The 21,333-nt window shown below is 42.2% G+C and overlaps 1 protein-coding gene across 1 annotated transcript in view; it reads right to left on the bottom strand.

The window, feature by feature from the left end:
* The window catches only part of LOC146833112 (complement C3-like), a 1,368,049-nt gene that overhangs the window by 1,226,504 nt on the left and 120,212 nt on the right, over window positions 1-21,333 (bottom strand). The window contains exons 5-6 of the mRNA XM_085600736.1: window positions 8,955-9,043; window positions 7,192-7,274 (exon numbers count right to left, since the gene is read on the bottom strand). Coding sequence (XP_085456862.1) covers window positions 7,192-7,274; window positions 8,955-9,043 — 172 coding nt within the window. The remainder of the gene's footprint in view (window positions 1-7,191; window positions 7,275-8,954; window positions 9,044-21,333) is intronic.

The raw sequence follows: 21,333 nt of genomic DNA, 5'->3' as shown, positions 1-21,333 counted from the left end.
CACTTTTTGTAACATAGTGATGGTGGAAGACACTCGTTTATATTTACAAGGCGAGGAAAAGGCACTCTGTGTATCTTTTCTTTTCCATGTAAATATGACCTGATCATACACACCACTTTCCGTTGAAGGGGCGTTCTATAGGTGTTGCTGTGCGTGTTTGCACAGAACACTCATAGAACAAAACACATCTCCAGATTTATCAGAAATAATAAATCTGGAAATGTGTGTGAATGCTGCAACATTTTCCAATTGATGTAGCAAGGCTCAACAAGGAGAATTGTTTTCATTTCTCCTCATTTTTTCTCTTTCAATATATGCTGCATTGCACATCATACATTGAAGGAGAAAAATGCCTTCACTGATTGTTTGTGTGCAGGAAGGTGTGTCTTCCTCCACAAAAACAAACTCCTCACGACACAGATATCCTTGCACCATGGTGCAAGGGTGCCTGTGTCACCGCATAGCTGCAGTTTAAGCAGCAGTGCAGAGGGAAGCATAGACTTGCAACATATTTATGGACATATGTTGCATCCCTGTGCTTAGGAAGTTCCACAGCACACTGCAGCTAAAGAGGTTACAGTGTCATGCTGCGGCACTTCCTTATAGTTCTGCACTTATACATTCACCATACACTACTAATGCATTCTTTCAGTCAATTATGCACTACACATACATTCAACCAACCTTTCACACACTATCATACAAATATAGCTCTTTTTTTAACCAGTGAAGTTAGTCCTGAAAATATATATATTTTTTTAAATATTTTTTTGTGCTTTTTTGAACGATTTTGTGATTTTTTTGTTTTTTTAAAAAAAGAAAAAAGGGAACAGGATGAACAAAACAGTGAACTTCAGGAAAAAAAATAAACAAAACTTTTATGCACTTTGCAGATAAGGTCGATGGACTGCTCTCCATAGCAGAGCAGTTTGTTGCATATAATGCAACTAATTTTAAGTTGTCCGAATTCTGGACGTATGTCCGGGTGACCAAGAGGTGATGATGCCGCAGATGTGCTTGCCACTGCTGGCGGAGGGTTTTCACGGAGTCTTCTGCACTTCTCCTTCGCCAGGTTGACGGGATGCAGAGTCTTGAGGTACTTCATCATGCTTGCGGTCCTGCAAGAGTTCTTTTGTTGGATCACCTCTCGACAGGACCCTTTGGCAGATTTTGCACGTGACTTTAGTCGCGTTTACTTTTTTCACTCCTTCAGGAAAGGAAAAAAAATTCCAAACCACTGAGGTGTATCTTTCAGGGCGTGGAGGTTCAGGAACAAACCCATCATCAGAAGAATGTTCTGAATCTGATGGTGGCTGCTGTCCAGAAGCCATTGTCTTCAGATTGAAATCAATAGTAGCTGTGGAAATCAGCAAAAAAAGTTATTCTGAGGGGTGAGATGTTCCTCCAAAGAAGCTCAAGGAAGAATGATGGAAATGGGTAGGGTCCCTCAATAGTTACAATGGGAAATGTTATGAACGAATCAAATCTTTTTTTTTCAGGTCACATGGGGTCCGCGCTCCATGCGCACAGGCAGCACGCACCCAACGCGACTTCGCGAAATTTCATTTAAAAGTAATATAAGTCTATTAAAAGAAAAAGTATATTATTTTTATGATTAGCTTAGATGTCTTGCCCTAATATGTATATTAAATACATATATACATCATTTTAAACATTAAAAAATTTCGCAGAAGTCGCGCACCCACTGTGTCGAACACGTATATGATGTCACGCGCAAGCACGCGAGCATCGCGTAAAGTAATACGTACGTGTCGCGTATGCGCCTGGAGTCGCGTACCAGTCGCATAGCGATCGCGCACGAAAATACGCACCCATCGCACATCCTACGCGGATCCTATACAACAATCCTAAAATAGCAGCTAGGTTCCGCACAGTGATCGAGAAAGGTACGCTTTGGGTACGCGACTCCGAAAAAAAAATTGAAAAAAACAAAACAATGAAGAAAATATTATACATATATTTAAAAGAATATAAAACAAAAAAAAATTAGAGTTTCAATATTTTTTATTTTTTTATTTTTTCCATTTATATTAAAAATGTATAATGTAATTTAAAAATTAAAATAAGTAAAAAATAATTAGTTAAAAAAACTATTTGAAAATCAGTATCAAAAAAATAAATATAACAATCATTGCATTTAAAAATTGACATTTAGAAATCTTTGGAATTCACTGAAAAAACCATAGGTTTCAGACATGTTATAGTTAGCAATTAGCATTTAAAAAATCTTTGAAATTCACTGAAAAAAACATAAGTTTCAGACATGTTATAATTAGGAATTAGCATTTAAAAAACCTTTGATATTCACTGAAAAAACCATAGGTTTCAGACATGTTATAGTTAGGAGTTAGCATTTAAAAAACCTTTGAAATTCACTGGAAAACCATAGGTTAAAGGAATTTCTTTACTGGGTGTCCCAGGGACACCTAGTAACAGCCTGCGGTACTGCGCCCTTTCCTTCTTAAAAGAGATTTATTTTCTAGGTGTCCCAGGGACACCTAGTAGCAGCCTGTGGTACTGCAACCTTTCCTTTGTGAAAGTAATTTCTTTGCTTATTATACTACTGGTGGCATAATTTGAAATGAAAAAAAACATTATCATCTTGTACGCCAATAGCTCACATTTTGACAAATGCGCTACATATTGCATGGCAAATGCTTCTTTTCTGAGCAGCCTCCTGTGTACCTTCAGCTTTGAATAGGTTATTGAGGCAGGCACCACAGAACAAACCTTCGATTTGCTGAATCTAAGGTAAAAGATAAAGAAGGCATGCATATGTACACCATACTTTACCAGTGCTCCTCGGCTGAAAGGAAGTGAAGTATTGGCTGCCAGAATGAAACAGGAAGCTACAAAGCAGACTGACGTTGGAATGAGCCAACAGTAAGCAGGAGGTGGGAATAGAGTGGTTTTATTGATGACAGAAGGTCTTGCAGACAGCAAATGCGCGCTGATGCTCGACCTAAAAAGGCGATCACCTGCTTGTTCACTGCACTCCTGTTACAAGATGCTCACCGACAAGGAGAGCAAAAAGGGAAGAGTCAGACATGTACTAAGAATCCACATTCAGACAGGGTCAGATTGTTAAGGGGGGCACTCCGTCAATGGGCGTTAGGCCGTTATCCATGTTCCAACTGTGGGTCGCTCTTTTGGCCAGCTGACATGGGTGTCTGTGCTCTTCAGATGCCACCACCGGCCCAGTGGGGCCCTGAGGGGCCTTTCCGGAGTCAGATAGGCCTCTATTGACTCCCTTTTACCAATGGGTGGAGGTGTCATTCCCAGTCTCTTGCTGGGCCAGGCCATTAATTTATGCAGATTGACCAGGGGGCCTGAGCAGACGTGACCACACTTATATTCAGGCGTGGTTCACTAATGTGAACTAATCCGTAAACAAAGAGTTGTGGCAACATTTGCAATTTTTTTTATCTTAGTGAAGCTAAGAAAACATGCTTCTTTTTATTGAAACTCCTCTCCTATTTATAACACTTTAAACACTGAAGCAGTGTTTTGAAAAAAGACGCAATCCGCAAATGTGGACTACATTTTAGGGTGCCCAGGCCAATTGTTTATCCTAATCAAACCCTGCTGTAAGACAAAGATTGGAAACAGTGTTTGAGTTATGTTAAATTTGTGTGAAGGAACATTTGGATGTAATACTCTCAGTTTGTTCTTTTTGCACCAGATCTATCTGATCCTGAAATGATAGGCCTAATGTACCCAGGAGCAGCAACTTGCTACCTGAGGCGTGGGCAGATGGAGGCAGATTTTTATCATATGGTGTGACAGTGTCCGAAGACAATGCAGCTTTAGAGAGAGGTGTTGAAACTCATCACATAATTATCTGGTAGAGTGATGCTCCAGGAACTTCTATCATGTTTATTAGGATGGCTGATGCATCCCACAAAACTAAAACATACACTCTTATTTTGGTGAAAATGCATGTTGCAGAATGGTTGTTTTCAGTAGCAGAAATGCCACATTCCTATATGGACTGTGCCCCTCTAGGATAATTTGTGTTATGATCATTTGCATATTTCCAAATAGTTTATTTACAGTCTGTTTTTTTGTACATAACAATAGCCCTAGTGTACTAAAATAGTGTGTCCTCTGTGATTTTCTACAATTCTTTGCCATTTTTTTTTTAAAAAACGAGAATTCTTTGGCATTTTAATCACGAGGATTAGTATTTTCCTTTGACTCATGACAACCTAGTTTTAATTGCAAAATAATGTTAATATTATATTGAATCTTAATGACCTGGGCATTCTTGCAAAAAATGTTGTTCATAAATTACATCTTGTTTTTGCCTTATTTTCTTTTATTTTTCTTCATCGTGACGCTCTGTTGTGTTGACATTAAATATAAAGCTGCCATCTCACAGTTAGTCTTTGAGACAGTTTTTTTCCTATTTTGAATTCAGCAGCATATCAAAATGAAAATACAATTTCCTTTGTTCCCTCAATTTTTAGTACCTGGCAAAGAAGTAAAGTATTGTTTCCATTTGTTTTATTTCTAATTAAACTTATTCATCCCAGAATAAAAAATGATTTCCCAAATATTTATTCTTATTGAGAAACTTTTGTGTGGCACAACATTAATTAATTTAGTCTTGGATAACACTTTTAAAGAATAAAGGGCCAGATGTAGGTAAATGTGAAATAACGATTTCTTAATAGCGAATTTTACCGATTGGGTATTAAGAAATCGGTATTTCCTATGTAGGTAAAGATGCGGTAAAAAATACCGAATCCTTAATATTCCTTATTACCGAATCGGTAATTGAGATTCGATAATAAGGAATACCTACCCTATCATTTCTATGGGCTTGGAGGTCCACAGGAATAATTTTGAAGACATTCCCTTATTAGCGATTCGGTATTACCGAATCGTTAATAGCGGGAGGTATTTCAAGCGTGCCAGGGTGTCCAAAGGACACCCTGTTGCACCCCTGAAATGTGCATGTGTGTACATGTGGCGCACATACATGCCCTAAGGGCATGGATGTGTGCCACATTAAAAAAAGCAAAAAAGTGCTTTTTGTAAGGAAATCGCTACTTACCACCAACTTGAAGTTGGTGGTAAATAGCGATTCCTTAAGGCTGAGGTGCACTGTTTTCAGTGCTTCCTACACTGCATTTAAGGAATCGTTACCAATTCCTTAAATGCAAGAGCAATAAGTAATCGGTATTTACCGATTCCTTATTTACCGATTCCTTACCTACATCGCACATGGCTAAATACCGGTCGGTAACGCTGAAATTTACCGATATTTCGCCTTTACCGACCGGTATTTAGCCATGCAACCCGTTTTCCACTTTTAATGAGATTTCCAATGCCTCGTCAGAAAGTCTGCCCATTTACACTTGAAAAAGAAACTCTTGCACGATCACACTCACTAGTTATTTCAATATTTATATACCTTTTAAAGAAGAGGTATTGGAAGTGCCACGCACGGAGAAAATTCTGAAAAAGTTTGACAGCTGTTGCAACATGGGAAAATGACCCTTGAAGTCAATGTGAAGGTGACCTTTCCTCATTCTAATGTCCACAAATAGATCACAACCTTCTCTGTCCTGGAGGCGTCTTGAAATACTGCTGCTCTCTTGTCATTATATTCATGTGCTTCTTCTTCATCATTTTAATATCAAACATATTGCACTCTGAATAGTGTCTAGTTTTAGCGTTTATTTTTCTTCTTCGACTTCCGACAATTTGTTCTGACATTCGGTACTCTGTGAAGATTTTTCTATACTGAAGCGTTTTGTGAGTTTCATCCAGGCACTGCTTATTTTCTATGTTTTTTTATTCCAACTAGCAAAGGCAGTGTAGAGCTCCTGTTCTCACTTCTCCGGGATCTGTTTAGTAGACCCCAATACCCCAATGCTCAACCTTCAATGAAGTCTCTCAAATCCAAGTCTTGGTTTTATCCTCGGCCTCCAAAATTTATATCTTACTCAACTTCTTAATACTTTTTGCATATCGTATCTAGATGTTTTCTTTTGCATGAGATGTTTTCTTTTGCATCTCAAAATTAATTTGCTACTTTTTGCTATTTTTTGGTACACTGAAAGGCTTTAAGAAGGGTTTGTTGTCAAATTTGTAGTCTTTTGTTTCCTCATTGGGATGATAACACCCTCTACTCAGGTTCTTCTCATTTGCAACTAATGCTTTTCTTGTCACTTCTTCGACGCATACCACACTGTAAAGACAAGAATTATTTTCACACATTGTCCTCTATACCTCCCTGCTGGACAGTGCTTCGCTCTTCTGCCACGAGGGCTCACTTGCGGTACCTGGCTATCCTAGACTTCTAAGGGCCTGAATACCAGTTCAGATGTAATTTATTGCACATGATAAATAACGATGTCACATGGTACGTTATTTATCGTGTGCAATAAATAACACCTATGATGGGTTTGTGGGGAATAACATGCAGATTTTGGTGTGTAATACATCAAAATCCGCATGGTACAGTAAATATATAATTTACCCTCTTAAATTTCCTCAGGTTTAACCTGTGTAAATTTAACAGCAGGTGAGGTATTTAAAGCATCCGATAATTATCGTTAAATACAGCCAGACTCGTAATTCCTCCTCCTGCTTAAACAGAGGTTTACGTACTGGTCGGAACTTACTGGCCCACTCGTAATGGGGGCCCAACTTTCTCAGGGACTATGGCAGTGGCAATATGGAAATTTTGTTTCTCCTCAGAAGTTTTCCACTCTCCTTCAAAGTTTCTGCTTCTCACTTCTGCTTCTTGCAGTGGGCCAGAACCTCCTGGCTTGCTTTTCCCTGTCTTTCTGTTGCATGGTTTCATCACATCTGGTCCAGTAGACATTTTGAGGATACTTACCAGGGATGGTATGTTCTTTCTTCTTTTTAAGACCTTTTTTAATAATGCTTGCTTGTCTCTTTTTCATGTTTTGAGTCTCTTTCACCTTTTTACACAAGCTTTTTACTGTGTGCTTTTCAGGATTTCATCAAATCTGAGGAGTGAGCTTCAGAAAGCAAGTCATCTGAGGCAAAAGCTGTGGTCATGCGAATTTGTGTGACTTTTCAGGACAGTAAACCCCAGAGATTCATTTTTAAATAACAGTTCAGATATTGGAGCTATTGTTTAGCTGTGTAGTTTGCTTTCCTTAACCAGATGATAGAAAAGCTGGTACTTACCGTATTCCTTTACCTCAAACTCTGATGTAAACTTGTTGTCGGGATCATTTTGATAGCTAGCTACAATTTTCCACTCTCCAAAGCTGCAAAGGAAAGATAAGGTTGTCACTCTTAAATCTATGTGGGAAAACCCTAAGTCAACTTCAAAGGCCAAATTTAGAGTTTGCAAGAGGGTACTCCTTTGCAAAGCCAATGGAGTGCCCTCTCTGTCCAAATTAAGGTCTGCCCACCCGATTTGCAGATGGGCAGACCTTCAGCATGTAGATGGCTGAGACTTTTCCTCTCCGCCGCCTACATACCGCTTCGACAGACCGACAGAATAATGGCCGTGGAAGATTTGCCCCTGTGTCAGAGTGGACAGACACTTGGTCAACTTTTACTTTTAGAAATCACCAAACAAAACATGGCAGCACATAAAAGTAGAAACATTTCAATGACCCCCATGGTGAGGGAGAAAACTCCCATGGTGACAGAGTCATTACTTTTTATATTTTCAAAAACAAAATCCGGCTTTGGGGGTTTATATTTGAAAATAAGAAAAGAAAATGAAAGTGTGCAGTGTGACACCCTCATGTTGAAGAAGCCTCACAATACACTTTCAGCCGCTTATTTACAAGCCCAGTGTGCCACCAGAATGTCACTTTTTACCCACATCTATGAGGTGAAGAAAGCAACCCAGCATGGTTTTTCCTGGCCTCGTAGATATGGTGTGAGGCAACTCAGTGCAAGTCACTGCGTTGCCACTCACTACAATGGGTAAGTGTGCCATGGGTATCACGGCACGGTAGTTGTTCCTACATAAACCCATGGCATTTGACACATTCCCAGATTTACAACATGCTGTAAACCAAGGAAAGCATAAAAAGCCTGCGCCTCCCCAGGGCTGGGTAAGGGTTGTTTTGGTAAGGGGAGGTGTCCTTCCTCCCCCCAAAATCAACCTGATTTCAATGCCATGCCTGCGTTGGCGCATGGCAGCCATATGTTCACCAGCGATGTAAAAGAGGACAGGAATGTGCTGTATCTCCTAGATACGGAGCATTCCAACCCTTTTCCTTTTGACATAGGGCAGCGCAGCAGGAAGGCTTGCGGCACTGCAATATAGAAAAATATTGTAAATGAGAGCCTCAATGTATTCGCAGGAACCGCAGTGACGGTCCATTGTGTGCTTTGTAATGCTCTTGTAGATGCTCAGATTACAAGTAATGGTATGCTGGCCGGGAAGTTGAACTCTGCAGCATCCCTTTTGTAATAATGGATGGGATAATGGGGGCCTACGCTCACCACCCCTCAACCCCCGACCCGTTTACAGACAAATGTGCACATCTGAGAGAAAGTATAATTGTTAATGTGCATTTGTAGATGACCACTCAGGGGTTAGCTTAATAAATAGGAGAAATTCCACAGGCAAATTTGGGTGTAGAAGTCCTAAGAGTGACACTGGTGCTGTTTACTGAAACAGAATTCAGGCCTTAAGTGGTTTTACCCAAATCTCAGAACAGATCTGGAAAATATGAATTGAGTTTATGCAATGTTTTATGTTCTATTTTATGTGTCTTATTCTTCGTGTATTCTTTTATGGTACGAAAAGTGACAGAATAAAGATGTTGAAAAGAAGAGTTGAGATCATGCTATCAGACTATAAAATCGGCATGATAATCACTGGAGTATTGGTTAGTACTGTATACAGAATTCAGTTTTCAGTACCTGCTCGCGCCAATGGCCCGATAAAGTACGTCAAGCAAACAGATGCAAAGCATCACTACCTTGCCAGTTCTGGGATGTCTATGGATTTAGCTGTTAGTCCATCTTGAATTTGCCATAAATTTTGCATGACTGCCACTCCACTAGGATTCTGTGAAGGATATTATAGAAAAGATAAAAAATAATATTAAAAACAAAAAATTATGGGAAATACATTTTCCACATATTGACTCAATGAAATGATTGCATCAATTATGATCAAATCAAAAATCCCAAACATTGCACAATAAATGGGGTATAATTGAGGTTTATCTAAAGAGATGTCAAATGCAAATACATTACTTCAAGAAATTCCTGGAAAGGGACAGACTAGCATAGATAGTTTTGCTCGGACACACATGCTATTTTAGAGAGTAAGTTCAATCTTGAAAGGATGCTGGTCTTTTTAAATTTTGATAATTCCACTCAGCTGCTAGTGGATGTAGCAGCACGTCAAAAGCATAAATTAAACAAATCCACTTGTATGCGATCACTACCATCCTGTCATCTTACTTTTTGGTATGTGTGTGAGATTACACAGGCACATGATTTGTGTATATGGAGCATTCTGCGACACGGCAAGTATGCTTGAAATTAATTTTTTTCACAGAAATCAAATGACTTTGTAAAATTCCAGTGAGTCGCAATCTCACAATTCATAAGGGGTAAGCTGGCAGAATACCCCATGTATTTCAATATGAGTGGTTTGCTTATGCCTGGACTCAGCTATATACACCTCTAGTAAGCTCAAAACATGGTGAAACACGCGAGGTGTTGCTTTTTCATGAATTTGGGTATTACCATTTTAGAAGCTGCCCTATTCTGCCTAGAATGGTAAATAAGTGCGCCATTTTCTGGCTTATTGATGCGGTCCTTCAGGCTTGGCCAGGACATAAACATATATATGAGCTAAATTAGAATGACTTTGATGATTGATGCATTTCACTTGTAATGTCCTCTTTAGAAAATAAGAGCTTCCCCAGAGTACCGTATTGCGTGCGCGTTCTCAAACACACAAACACACACAGACACACACTCAGACACACACAAACAAACGGATACAACCAGAGTTACTTTCTTCCCTTTTGTTGGGTGTCAGTCAAGATAACAAGTAACAATATTTGAGGCACACAACTATCGAATTTTTAATATTGTGATACACAAATATCATGATGTAGGAATATTATTGACAAGAATATCAATTTTCTACGATGAGTAATACCAATGTAAAGAATATCTATGCTGTAAATATTGTTTACAAAAATAAAATATGTATGTTGTTAATATCGTTTACAAAAATAATGTTGTAAAGAATATTGTTTTTAAAATTATCTTTCTCTTTTAGTTTATGTTTAATTGTATATGTTATAAATTTTTGTACAAGTATAGGTAAAGTTTTTTAAATAGTTTGTAAATGTTTAGTTGTTTTTCAAATCTATTTTATTTTTTAAGTTATATTTTAGGTGTGGGTTTTGTGGTTTGTAGGGGTAAAGAGTGGCAGGTAAATTAATTATAATTTAGCAATAATTATTTTTAATTATTTAATTGAGAATTATGTGAATTGTGTAATTGATTTCATTTTTAATTTCTATTTTTGGTGGGGGTGTGGGGATTTTATGTTATTTAGGGTGGGAAGTTAATTAAGAAATAAGGTATATATATTCATTATTTTGTTATTAATTATTTAATTGATAAATATGCTAATCATGAAATTATCATATTTGTTAAGTTATATTTTATTTACGTGTTGTTTAGTTTGTTGAGGTCTAGGGTGGGAAGTTATTTATTTAATAATAAATGTAAACTTATTTATTCATTTACTATCTGTGTTATTTATTATGTAATATATTAATTGTGCTATGCTTTTAAATTACAATTACATTTTAATTGTGGGCTTTTATGATTGTGAGAATGTAAAGTGGCATTTTAATAAAATGATTATTATTTGTTTTCATTGATAATAATCATCCACAATTTTCATAATTAATTTTAGTTAAAATTTAGATATATAATTAAAAATATATATATTTATATTTTTTTTATTTAATAGAGTTGTTCAAATATGTTATGTACCAAGTGAACTACTCTCTCTCTCTACTGTTGAACGAACTGGAGTGGGAATAGTAAATTTTACCCCTCCTGAGTCGAACGCTTTACCTACAGTTGCACAGACTGGAGTGGAAATAGTAAATTTGTTCCCTACTGAGTCCTATGCATTCCTTACTGTTGCACAGACAGGAGTGGGAATAGAAGGTCAATAGTTCTTTATTCGACCTCTGTAGACCATAAAAGCACATTAAATTAAACATATATATCTAAAATCAGATTAAATACATGGATATTTAAAGCCAGATCAATTATGTATATTCATTCCCAATTTGATAAGAATAAAAACCAAATAAAACCTTCTGTAAAAGGAGTAAGTTAAAGCAAGATATTAGAACAAGAACACAGAATCAGAAGTATACAAATTGGACATGTAAAGTGCAAATGTAACAGTGAAAGCACAAAACTAATGTCGTCGGGAGCTGTCTGTGATACATACCACAATTAATAATGCATGAAACATAACTAGACACAGAATCAAATTGAAGCTCTCTATTCCTTAACCCCTTCAGTGCCCGCCCCTTTCCCCGCCCTGTGCCGGCCGTTGCATTAGCGGGCGGGGTCTATGACGAGCTGGACTCGTCATGGGCACAGCGCAACCGCGGCCCATGACGAGTCCAGCTCGTCATGGGCACTGAAGGGGTTAAACAACTTCTTCCTAAGTCTTAGAGCTCCTGAAAAAAAGCTTGCAACTCCAAAGCAGACCATGGGGGAAGACAGCATTTGTAGATACACCAGGGCGGGCCTCACTTGTCCAAAATTACAAGTCCTTAACAAAGAAAGGATACATTTTTTTCCATAAAATACTATAAACTTGCAGAAAAATATAAAATGCATGGTGTCCTGCTCTGAAACATCACAAGGACGGGGCTTTAAAGCACCTGACATTGTGAATCCTTGAGGAACCGCTAAAACCCAGTGTATAAAATTAAATCTGAATCTGGTCAGCAGGAAACGGTGGTGGACATTCTTAATAAACAACAAATAAGGCGGCCCTGTTGGACTTGTGCTCAACATTATTCATTGTCTCACTGTTGGCTTGGCAAGTTCCATGCCTTCCCTTTTCCCCATGCGCCTAGCCAAAAACATGTTTTTGATGTCCCTCATATCACTGTGGTGTAATGGTCCTGGGTTCGTGAACAGCTCAGGGCAGCTTATGCTCCTCAACTCCCTCACGACATAGCCTAGCCAGGGGATTCTCAAAGCCCCCTCAAGTGCAATACAATCCTCTAAAACATTTTGGTTTAAAGTAGGAATGGGACTTGACCAAATTCTCAGACAGCGTATTAGGGTGCAACTGCAATATGGTCAGAAATATAACCCAGACCAAGCTCTTCGTGCTTCATAAATGAGGGGGTGCAGGTGGGAACAGCAAGACATCTACAGAAGAATTTGTTCTTGGCCACCTGCCGTTTACTTACCTCTTTGTATCCCCACACATCGCAACAGTAGGTAGCCATTGGGATACATTTTTCTCCATAGACATTTATTAGAGCGGGTAAAAGGTTTAGCCCCTAATCTCTTAGCAAAGTCCATAGTGGCACCCACTGCCCTTGATGTTCCTTTTCAGTGCCCTTTAAGCCACCCATGACTCTCTTTCGTCAAACAACATCCTCAAATAAGGGAATGTGCAAACGTTGGTGAGTTCTGTCTGCCCTGCAGAAGAACTTGCGGCTAATGGGCTTCTTACTACCAATCATCATAGTTGGGAATTTTGATAAATTGATAGAAAGGTCTAATGAATCCATAAAATCAATAAAAGAATTTAAAAGACTTTGGAGACCACAGCAGTCCCGGCAAGCAACACCGTGCCATCTGCATATAATAAGGCAGAAATAAGTTTTGTACCGGCCCTGGGAATGTCTCTGCAGGCTGCTGACAGTGCAAACCCTAGCTTGTTAATATAGAGGGTAAACAGCAGGGGGCCCAACATACACCTCTACCTAACCCCTCTCTTCACCTCCCAGGAAACCGATACACAACCATTCTTGTCGTAAATCACCAAGGCTGTGAGGTTAAAATGAGAGCTGTGTAAACAAGCCACCAGCCCTGAGTTCACACCCATACCCAGTAGGGTGGGCCAGAGCTTGGATATGTTGATGCGGTTGAATGGCGAGGTTAAGACCATAAAAGCCATGTGCAGGCAACCCCTTTTTTCTTTGGTATATTGCCTCGTGACCATGTGTAGGTTAATGCATGGACCCAGAGTCCCTCTGCCTTGCCTGAAGCCCTACTGCAAATCTGAAATAACATAAAAATTATCTAACCAGGAGGTTAAACGATCCAGGACTAACTTACCCATGATTTTTTGTGGCTGAGTCCATGAGAGAATTTAGACAGTAACATGCTGGGTCATCCTTCGCACTTTTTTAAAAATAGGTAAAATAATTGTCGTGGATCAGTAAGAGGGCAAGCCACACATACAGTCCACATTAAAAACTTGTGGCCCTGGTCAGAAGATCAGCTTTGTAAAGATCCGAAGGCTCCCCATCTGTGTCCAGCAGTTTTCCCCTGGCTGTGACCACAATTGCTTTGTGCACCTCTTTTACATTAAAAGTTAATGGTAAAGTTTCTAATCAAGGTTCCGACAGGGTATCAGGCTCACCCAGGTCATCCCCACTGTAGGTCCATTCAAAATGTTGAGCCCATCTCTCGGCGGCTATGGTGCAATCCACTCTGGTGTTTGCTGAATCTGAAAGGGAAGGACTGTTTACCACTTCCCAAAACTTAGAACTGTTGGCCAGCACACTGGCCTGATAAAGGGGCTCCCACGCCCGCCCCTGATGAACTTTTTCTTCTGCTGAGTGGCAAGTTTATATACTCTCCTGCAAACCCTGACCGTTTCCTCAACCCTGGGTTTCTGCTTAAGTGCTATAATTAGGTTCCCATGTGTTTTGGAGCAATCGTTGTCAAACCACTGTCTCCTCTTCATACAGTTTGTCCTACTGTGAACAGATAGGTTATCAGCAATCTGCCTAGTTAATTTATTAAAGGCATCTAATACAGATCTGTCCTGTGTTCCACTGTCAAGACATAGTGCAATGTCAACTGTACTTTCTGTGTACAGGTTGTCTAAAAAGGCCCCTGGTATCACCTACTCCCACTTTAGTCTGCACGCTTGATCTCTTGTGCTAATTGCACTATTCAGTATTTTCCTGCCCTCCTCCCTGGGTAAATATGAAATCCACGCCAGATCCAGCGTTAAAGGATTATGGTCACTCAACTGCTCCAACAGGTTCTCAGTTTGTGAACTGCAGGCACCAAGGAAGCCGAACGCATAATGACATTGTTGGCGGTATAGCAACCCCTGCCTGAGTAAGAGTGAACAGAATCAGCTACTTCTGTCTGTTCTATACACTGCAAGGTATTAGCTGCAAGTAGCCCTTCTGGACAGAGACCTAGTTCCCTGTGCTCAAAGTGTGAGACCGATGATATTGCATTCAAATGGCCTTTTACGAGAGAGCAGTCCAGCTGACAAAGATGTGTATTAAAATCACCTAGAACTATAACCTCATATTAAGAGCATCTCCTCTCCCCATAATGTTCGAGAAACCACTCCAGTGTGGGAATATGTTCGGTGTTGGATCTGCAGAAAGAGTTAAGAAAATTCACTTCCAACAAAGGGGGATGATTTGTGAACGTCATCTCTAGGCCTGGGCGAAGCACTACGCTACGCTCGCGTAGTTTGCGAAGTTCGCGCTACTTCGCACTACGCGAACTGCACGTAGCACAGTGCGAACACGCGTAGCGTAGTGTTGCGTAGTGCTGCGGTCATTTTTTGCTTGCTCGCGGTCCTCAACGTCAAGTTGGCGACCGCGAGCAAGCAAAATGACATCCTGGCGAGACTTTTTCCTTGTTCGCGATCGCGAGCATGGAAAATAAACCTCCCGGCGAGATTCCCAACGCGAGAAGGTCAGGTTTCTCATTGCGAGGGGTCGCGTATGCTCGCGACCGCTCGCGATGAGAAACTACCAGTTCGCGTTGAGAAAGCTGCAGCTCGAGTAAAAATCTACTCGAGCAGCAGAAAACTACAGCTCGCACTGTGCAAGATGCCATTTTCAATGATTGCACAGTGCCGGTTGCTTGTCCGCACTGTGCAATCATTGAAAACAACATCTTGCACAGTGCGAACATGTTACTTCGCAGTTCGCGAAGTGCTACGCGTAGCTCGCGTAGTGCGAACTTCACTTTGCGTAGCTTCGCGAAGTGCTACTTCGCGAACTACGCCCACCCTTAGTCATCTCTACTGCTAACAAGTGGGATGGGTGGCATTCCACCACCCTAGTGGTATAAAGGATTTTGAGCGAAACCAGAACGAGGAGGCCTCCCTTAGCTCGCCCCACTGGGGAGGGGGATGCAACTTTAAAATAATGAAGAGAATCTAGCCATAAAAAGGATTCACCTGTGTCCCAGGTTTCCTGCAATGCAACTATATGGAAACACCAAAATGTCCTCAGCCACATCGCATCGTCTATTTTGGCCCTCAGTCCCGCAATATTCCATGTCATTATCTTCATAATAGAGGGAGTGATGGAAGTAGGGGCCACCTGAGGAGATGAGATTGGCACACTGGCTACTGAGCCTACAGACCTTGGGTTCATCAACCCATCCTGAGCTAAAACTTATCAATCGATATTGTCTAGGCCTATCGGGGGTTCAAACCTATTGGCAAGAGTGGATGTGTGTGTAGACCTAGGAATCAGTGATTGGGTATGTAGTAACTGGTATTGGTGTGTCTATGGTTTCCAAAATGGTAGTCTGTATTTTAGAGTGGGTGTATCAAAGGTTACATTAGGGTGTAAGGAGGTGCATCAGATTATCACGTGGATGATGTCATCAGTGATGGCATTTGAGATGTCATCAGTGATGTCATCAGTGATGTCACAGACCATGTCATAAATGATGTAATATGTGACGTCATCAGCAGTGCATTGCGGGGGCGCGAACTATAGTTAGCTCAACTATCTATAACGGGCGAATTTCTCTGGTTTTGTACGAGCAAAATGTCCAACTAACTCTAACGTCCCTGAAACCTGTGTTTTTTTCTGTGAATTTCCAAGCATTTTTAAATGCTAATTTCTAACTCTAACGTCCCTGAAACCTATGTTTTTTTTTTGTGAATTTCAAAAGTTTTTTACTGGCCTGCCCCCTTTCTTCACCACTAGGCAAACGTGCCTCTTGGCGCCTACTAAGTTGGGGGATTATGTCCCCTTGAATACTTATGGTCCCTGGGGGCCAACTAGCCCACCAAGTACCTTCAGTAAGCCCCACACAGCTGGATTTCTGAGAGTGGTACGAGGCCACACCTCCTTTTTACACCACTCTGCAAACGCACCTCCTGGCACACTGCTGCTTTGGGGATGAAGTCCACTTCAGTCCTGAGGTCCTCAGGACACAAGGGGACTTCCTCACTCCACCAGCAGTGCGCCAAGAGGAGTGTTTGCAGAGTGGTGTAAAAAGAGGTGTGGCCTCCTACCACCTCTCAGCAATCCCACTGTGTGGGGCTTACTGGAGGTTCCTGGTGGCCTAGTTGGCCCCAGGGACCCTCACTAGCAACGGGAATTAATCCCCCAACGCAGAGCCCACCAGGAGGCGTTTTTGCAGAGTCATGCAGGGAGGGGGCAGGGCCTCAGGGGAGTTGCTGGTCTCTTTTTTTTATTTTTAACATTTAGGAGGGGGGCCGCATGGCCCCCCTTCCCTGGGCCACTTCTGGCCCCAAGCTCCCATCCCCTGGGGCCTGGCCAGCCTTTACTTAAAACATTTTTTTTTAGAGGGGGGCCATGTGTCCCCCCTCCCCAGGGCCACTTCTGGCCCCGGGGACCCCATTCCCTGGGGACAGCCCTTACGCTGGGACCGCAGGGGGTGCCCCAATGCCCCCACGGTCCCAGCCGGCTCCCCACATCCTGCGGGAGCCGGCATTGCTTTTGAACAAGGGGAGCTGCTGACATGCAACTCATGTTGTCCAAAAGCAATTCTGCTTTGCTTCATGGAAGTGAGAGCAGGTTTCCTGCTCTCGCTTCCAAGAAGCAAAGCAGAGTTTGCAATGACCGGGCGGGAGCCACATGGCTCTCGCCCTGTCATTGCAAATGGCAATGCCCCGGGGGTGGGCACCCTGGGACATTGCAGGAGCTGGCCCCCTCCCAACACATACATAACCCCAGGGAGGTGGTGGTACCTCTGGCCAGGGGTCCGCAACGGATAAGCACATTTACATAAAGTGTGCCCCAGGGAGGTGACAGTCCCCGGGGCTTGGGGGGTTTGGGGGGCTCGCAAAGCCCCTACACATGATTACTAATACCCCGGGGAGGTGGCGGTTCCTGAGGCAGCATGGGGGTCAGGAGCCTCTAATGCATTTTTCAATGAAAGCCCCAGGGAAGGGGCGGTTCCCGGGGCTTGGGGGGGCCCGTGAGGCCCCACACACATAAATAATGTAGCCCCGGGGAGGTGGCAGTGCCCTGGGCAGCGGGGGCCCCCCGCAGAGGCCCGCTACATACATCATGAATGCCCCGGGACCTGACCCACCTGGGGGGCTTTTTTTATTTATTTTGAGCTGGAGTAGCGCCAGGTGCGCAAATCTGGCCGACAATTTAAAAAAAATGCTTTTTTTGGCCCTGGATGTCTCTGTGGGACCCCCTGACCAGGCCTAGGGGGTCATGGTGTTTTACCCTGCCCCCGTTTCTTCTTTTTTAATGTCTCTCCCACCTTTTTCCTTCTCCCTCGGTACCGATTTGCAAGATGGCTGTCAACACTTCCTGGTTTGAAGTGTTGGCAGCCAATCAGAGGCAAGCTCGTGCTCAGGAGGGCTCAGCCAAACAGATCTCACAATTCTCAAATATCAATATCTGTAAATCTTTAAAGATCTAAAAAACTACTTACAGATTTACATCCTTTAAAAAAAGCGTGCTTTCTGGACCAAGAGCTATCTCTCTGCCAAATTTGGTGTAATTCCGTTTGGCAGTTCAGGCTGTAGCCGTGTCTAAAGTTTCCTATGGAAATTAACATTGAGAAAACACGTTTTGGGACCCCTCTTTTTTCTCGGCTCCCACTTGATGAATCACCCCGAAATGTTCAACACAGGAGCTGACTTGAGTGAACAATTTCGTGAAGATTCGTCAAACGCTTTTCCTATGGAAACAAGATTCTAACTACAACTACCTACTGGCTACCGCCAGAGAGTGTAGAGCTGATTATACATGCCTTTTGAGAACCAAGAATTGTTGCACCAATTGACACTCTGGGGGGAATTGAAGAAGGCTGAATAGGAAAAGAAATTCAAAAATTCTGGAAATTGGTATTACGGGTGGAGAGGAGGGTCATTGAACATTATAGAAACTCATATTGGGCCATTTGTTTGGATTGGCCACTTTACTAATTTATGCAGTGCCAACCCCACAATGCCCCTGTTAGCCTGCGAGAACATCTGCTCTGGGCCCAGTGTAATTGACATCTTAGTGCCAGAGGTGGTGAGAGCCCTGACTGATGCAAAGAAACATAAAGCTACAGGCCCCAATATGTTGCCTATTAACATATATCATGATGGGCCAGCATTCCTACTAGAGTGGTTCATTTGGCATTTGCTGGTAATGCTGTACCCCCTTCATGGTGCACAGCTATTATTTAGCCGATCCATAAGAAAGACAATTGATCCAACCCATCCAATTTTAGTCCAATCTTCCTTCTGGATCATGAAGGAAAATTTTGGGGGGAGTCCTGCATAACCGCCTCCAGTGGTGGGTCGATGCCCACAACATAATGACTGAAGTGCAAGCTGGTTTTGGGCCTTCATTGGTATCATTGACCAGGCTCTCTGGTTATATATGATCTCCTATAAGTTTATGGTGGATAGGAAGTCATTGCTGTACCTAATACTTGTGAACTTAAAAGCAGCTTTTGATTTAGTCAACAGAGAAAAGCTGTAGATATTCTCTGGTTATATATGACCTCCTATAACTTTACAGTGGTGAGGAATTCATTGCTGTACCTAATATTTGTGGACTTGAAAGCAGCTTTTGATTTAATCGACAGAGAGAAGCTGTGGAGATCCCTGGTAGAACTAAGTGTTGACCCCTCTCTAGCAATGGCCATACAGGTACTACACACTAGTAACACAGCCAAAGTATGGCATGGGCCGGACGGGGAGTGTTCTGTATCCTTTCTGGTTGAAAAGGGTGTCCAGCAAGGGTGCATGCTGGATCCCTTGCTATCTAGCCTTTTTTAAATGATGCAGTTGACTATTTGTTGGAAGATCCCATCGATATTACACTTCTAGCCAGGAGTGGGGGCCAATATTATTCTACGCGGATGACACAATATTGATGGCATAAACAGAAAATGCAGCCCAAAGGTTACTAACACACTTAGTGGAGTACTGTGACAAGAAGTCAGGGCAGAGTATGTAGCCTAACGGTTAGGGTGGTGGACATTCAAATCTGCGGAACGGGGTTTGAGTCTCGGCAACGACGCTCAACATCCAGTGATTCTGGGCAAATCGCCTAATCTCCCCATGCCTAACAAAAATGAATGTGTCCTCATGTAATGCAACTGGTGCACATGTAAAGCTCTCGGAAACCCGATTTTGGGTCAAGTTTGCGCTATATAAAACTTCGAAGAAAAAAAAAGTTGTCAACCATTAATGGTTGCAAAACAAAGTGTATGATATGAGGCCCTCCCCCTTTTTTAAGCGAAAGCCTTCAGTTGAAGGTATACACCTGGATATTGTAAAGAAGTTTGACTATTTGGGAATTCGATTACCTTAGAATTTGCAATTGGGCAGTCAAATACAGAAGGCTACACCAGTTCTGAGACTATTGTCTGGAGCAATTTTAAAGTTTAGGCATAATGCTCGTGCCAGAATTATCAGTGTTATTTTGCAAATGCATAGGCAAAGGGCAGTGGAGGCTGCACTGTTGTACTTAATTTAAATTTAAAAAAAGCATTTATAAAGCGCAGCGTGCACCGAACGGTTTCTTGGCGCTAGTGGAAGGGATAGGCTACAGAGACAGAAGGGAGCCCGGGATTGGGCCGGAGAGGGGGTTTACACAGGGAATGCCTGATTAAAAAGAAACGTTTTTAGATCCTTACGGAAGGATAGATAGTGGGTAGACGCACGTAGGTGGTTTGGAAGGGAGTTCCAGAACGTGGGGGCCAGGGTGGAAAAGTTGGACCCACCCCACTTTTTGCGTCTGAAGCGTGGGATTTGGAGAAGGGACTTGGAAGAGGAACGAAGTTGTCTAGAGGGAACGTATTCTGTTATTAGTGAGGAGATGAAAGCAGGTGCGGTGCCTTGACGAGCCTGGAAAACCATGCAGGCGGTTTTGAACAGAGAACGTTCCTTTATCGGGAGCCAATGAAGCTCCCTGAGGAGGGGTGTGGAGTGGTGGTAGCGTGGGAGACCAAAAACCAGTCGGGCGGCTTGGTTTTGGACTACCTGTAGCCTCCTTAGGCTGTATGCTGGTATGCCGTTGTAGAGGGCGTTGGCGTAGTCCAGTCGTGATATGACTAGAGCGGCCATGATCATTTTGAGTGTCTGGGGGGAGAAGAAGCGGGCGACAGTGCGGATAGTTCGGAGAGTGAGGAAGCAGGAGGAGACTACGGAGCTGATTTGAGAGTGGAGGGTGAGCTGATTATTCATTTTAACCCCCAAAGTTTTGACCGTGGTAGAAGGAGTGGGGGCAGGGCCGAGGGTAGGGGGCCAGAAAAGAGAATTCCAGGGACTGGAAGAACCTCCGGTAAGAACCAACTCGGTTTTGTCCGGATTCAACTTGAGATGGTTATGGTTCATCCAGTCCCTGATGAATATCATGGTGTACTGGAAGCTGAAAACAGAGAGGGGAGAAGAAGATAGATCAAAGATGAGCTGGAGGTCATCCGCGTAGTTAAACACGGTGACCTCCAGCTGTTGAAGAGCGAAAATGAGGGGGAAGATGTAGAGATTGAATAGTAGGGGGACAAGGAAGAACCCTGGGGGACACCACACGTGACGGGGAGTGGGATGGTTGTAAAATCTCCGAGCCGGACCGCCTGAGTGCGGTCCCTCAGGAAGGAGGAAAGAATTTAATTTAATTTAAAAAGCAACTGACTGACATTGAGTGATATATTGACCATTGGTCCCATTTGGCATAATTGACTAAATTTTTTGTGGTGATTCAATCTTGTGCAACAGACATTTTCTGTGCTCGCACGTAGTTGCAAAGTGGGGAGGGCATGTTTATGCTCTTCACTTGTTTTTCGCTCCTCACCGATCAGAGTGAGCTGGAACATGTTGTGTGGGATGCGTGCTTGGGACCTTTCAGGAAA

The sequence above is a fragment of the Triturus cristatus genome, chromosome 4_2 (genome assembly GCF_964204655.1).
Source record: "Triturus cristatus chromosome 4_2, aTriCri1.1, whole genome shotgun sequence".
Classification (NCBI taxonomy): Eukaryota; Metazoa; Chordata; class Amphibia; order Caudata; family Salamandridae; genus Triturus; species Triturus cristatus.
Note: the sequence above shows the minus strand (reverse complement) of the source record. Positions and strands in the feature narration are given on the sequence as shown.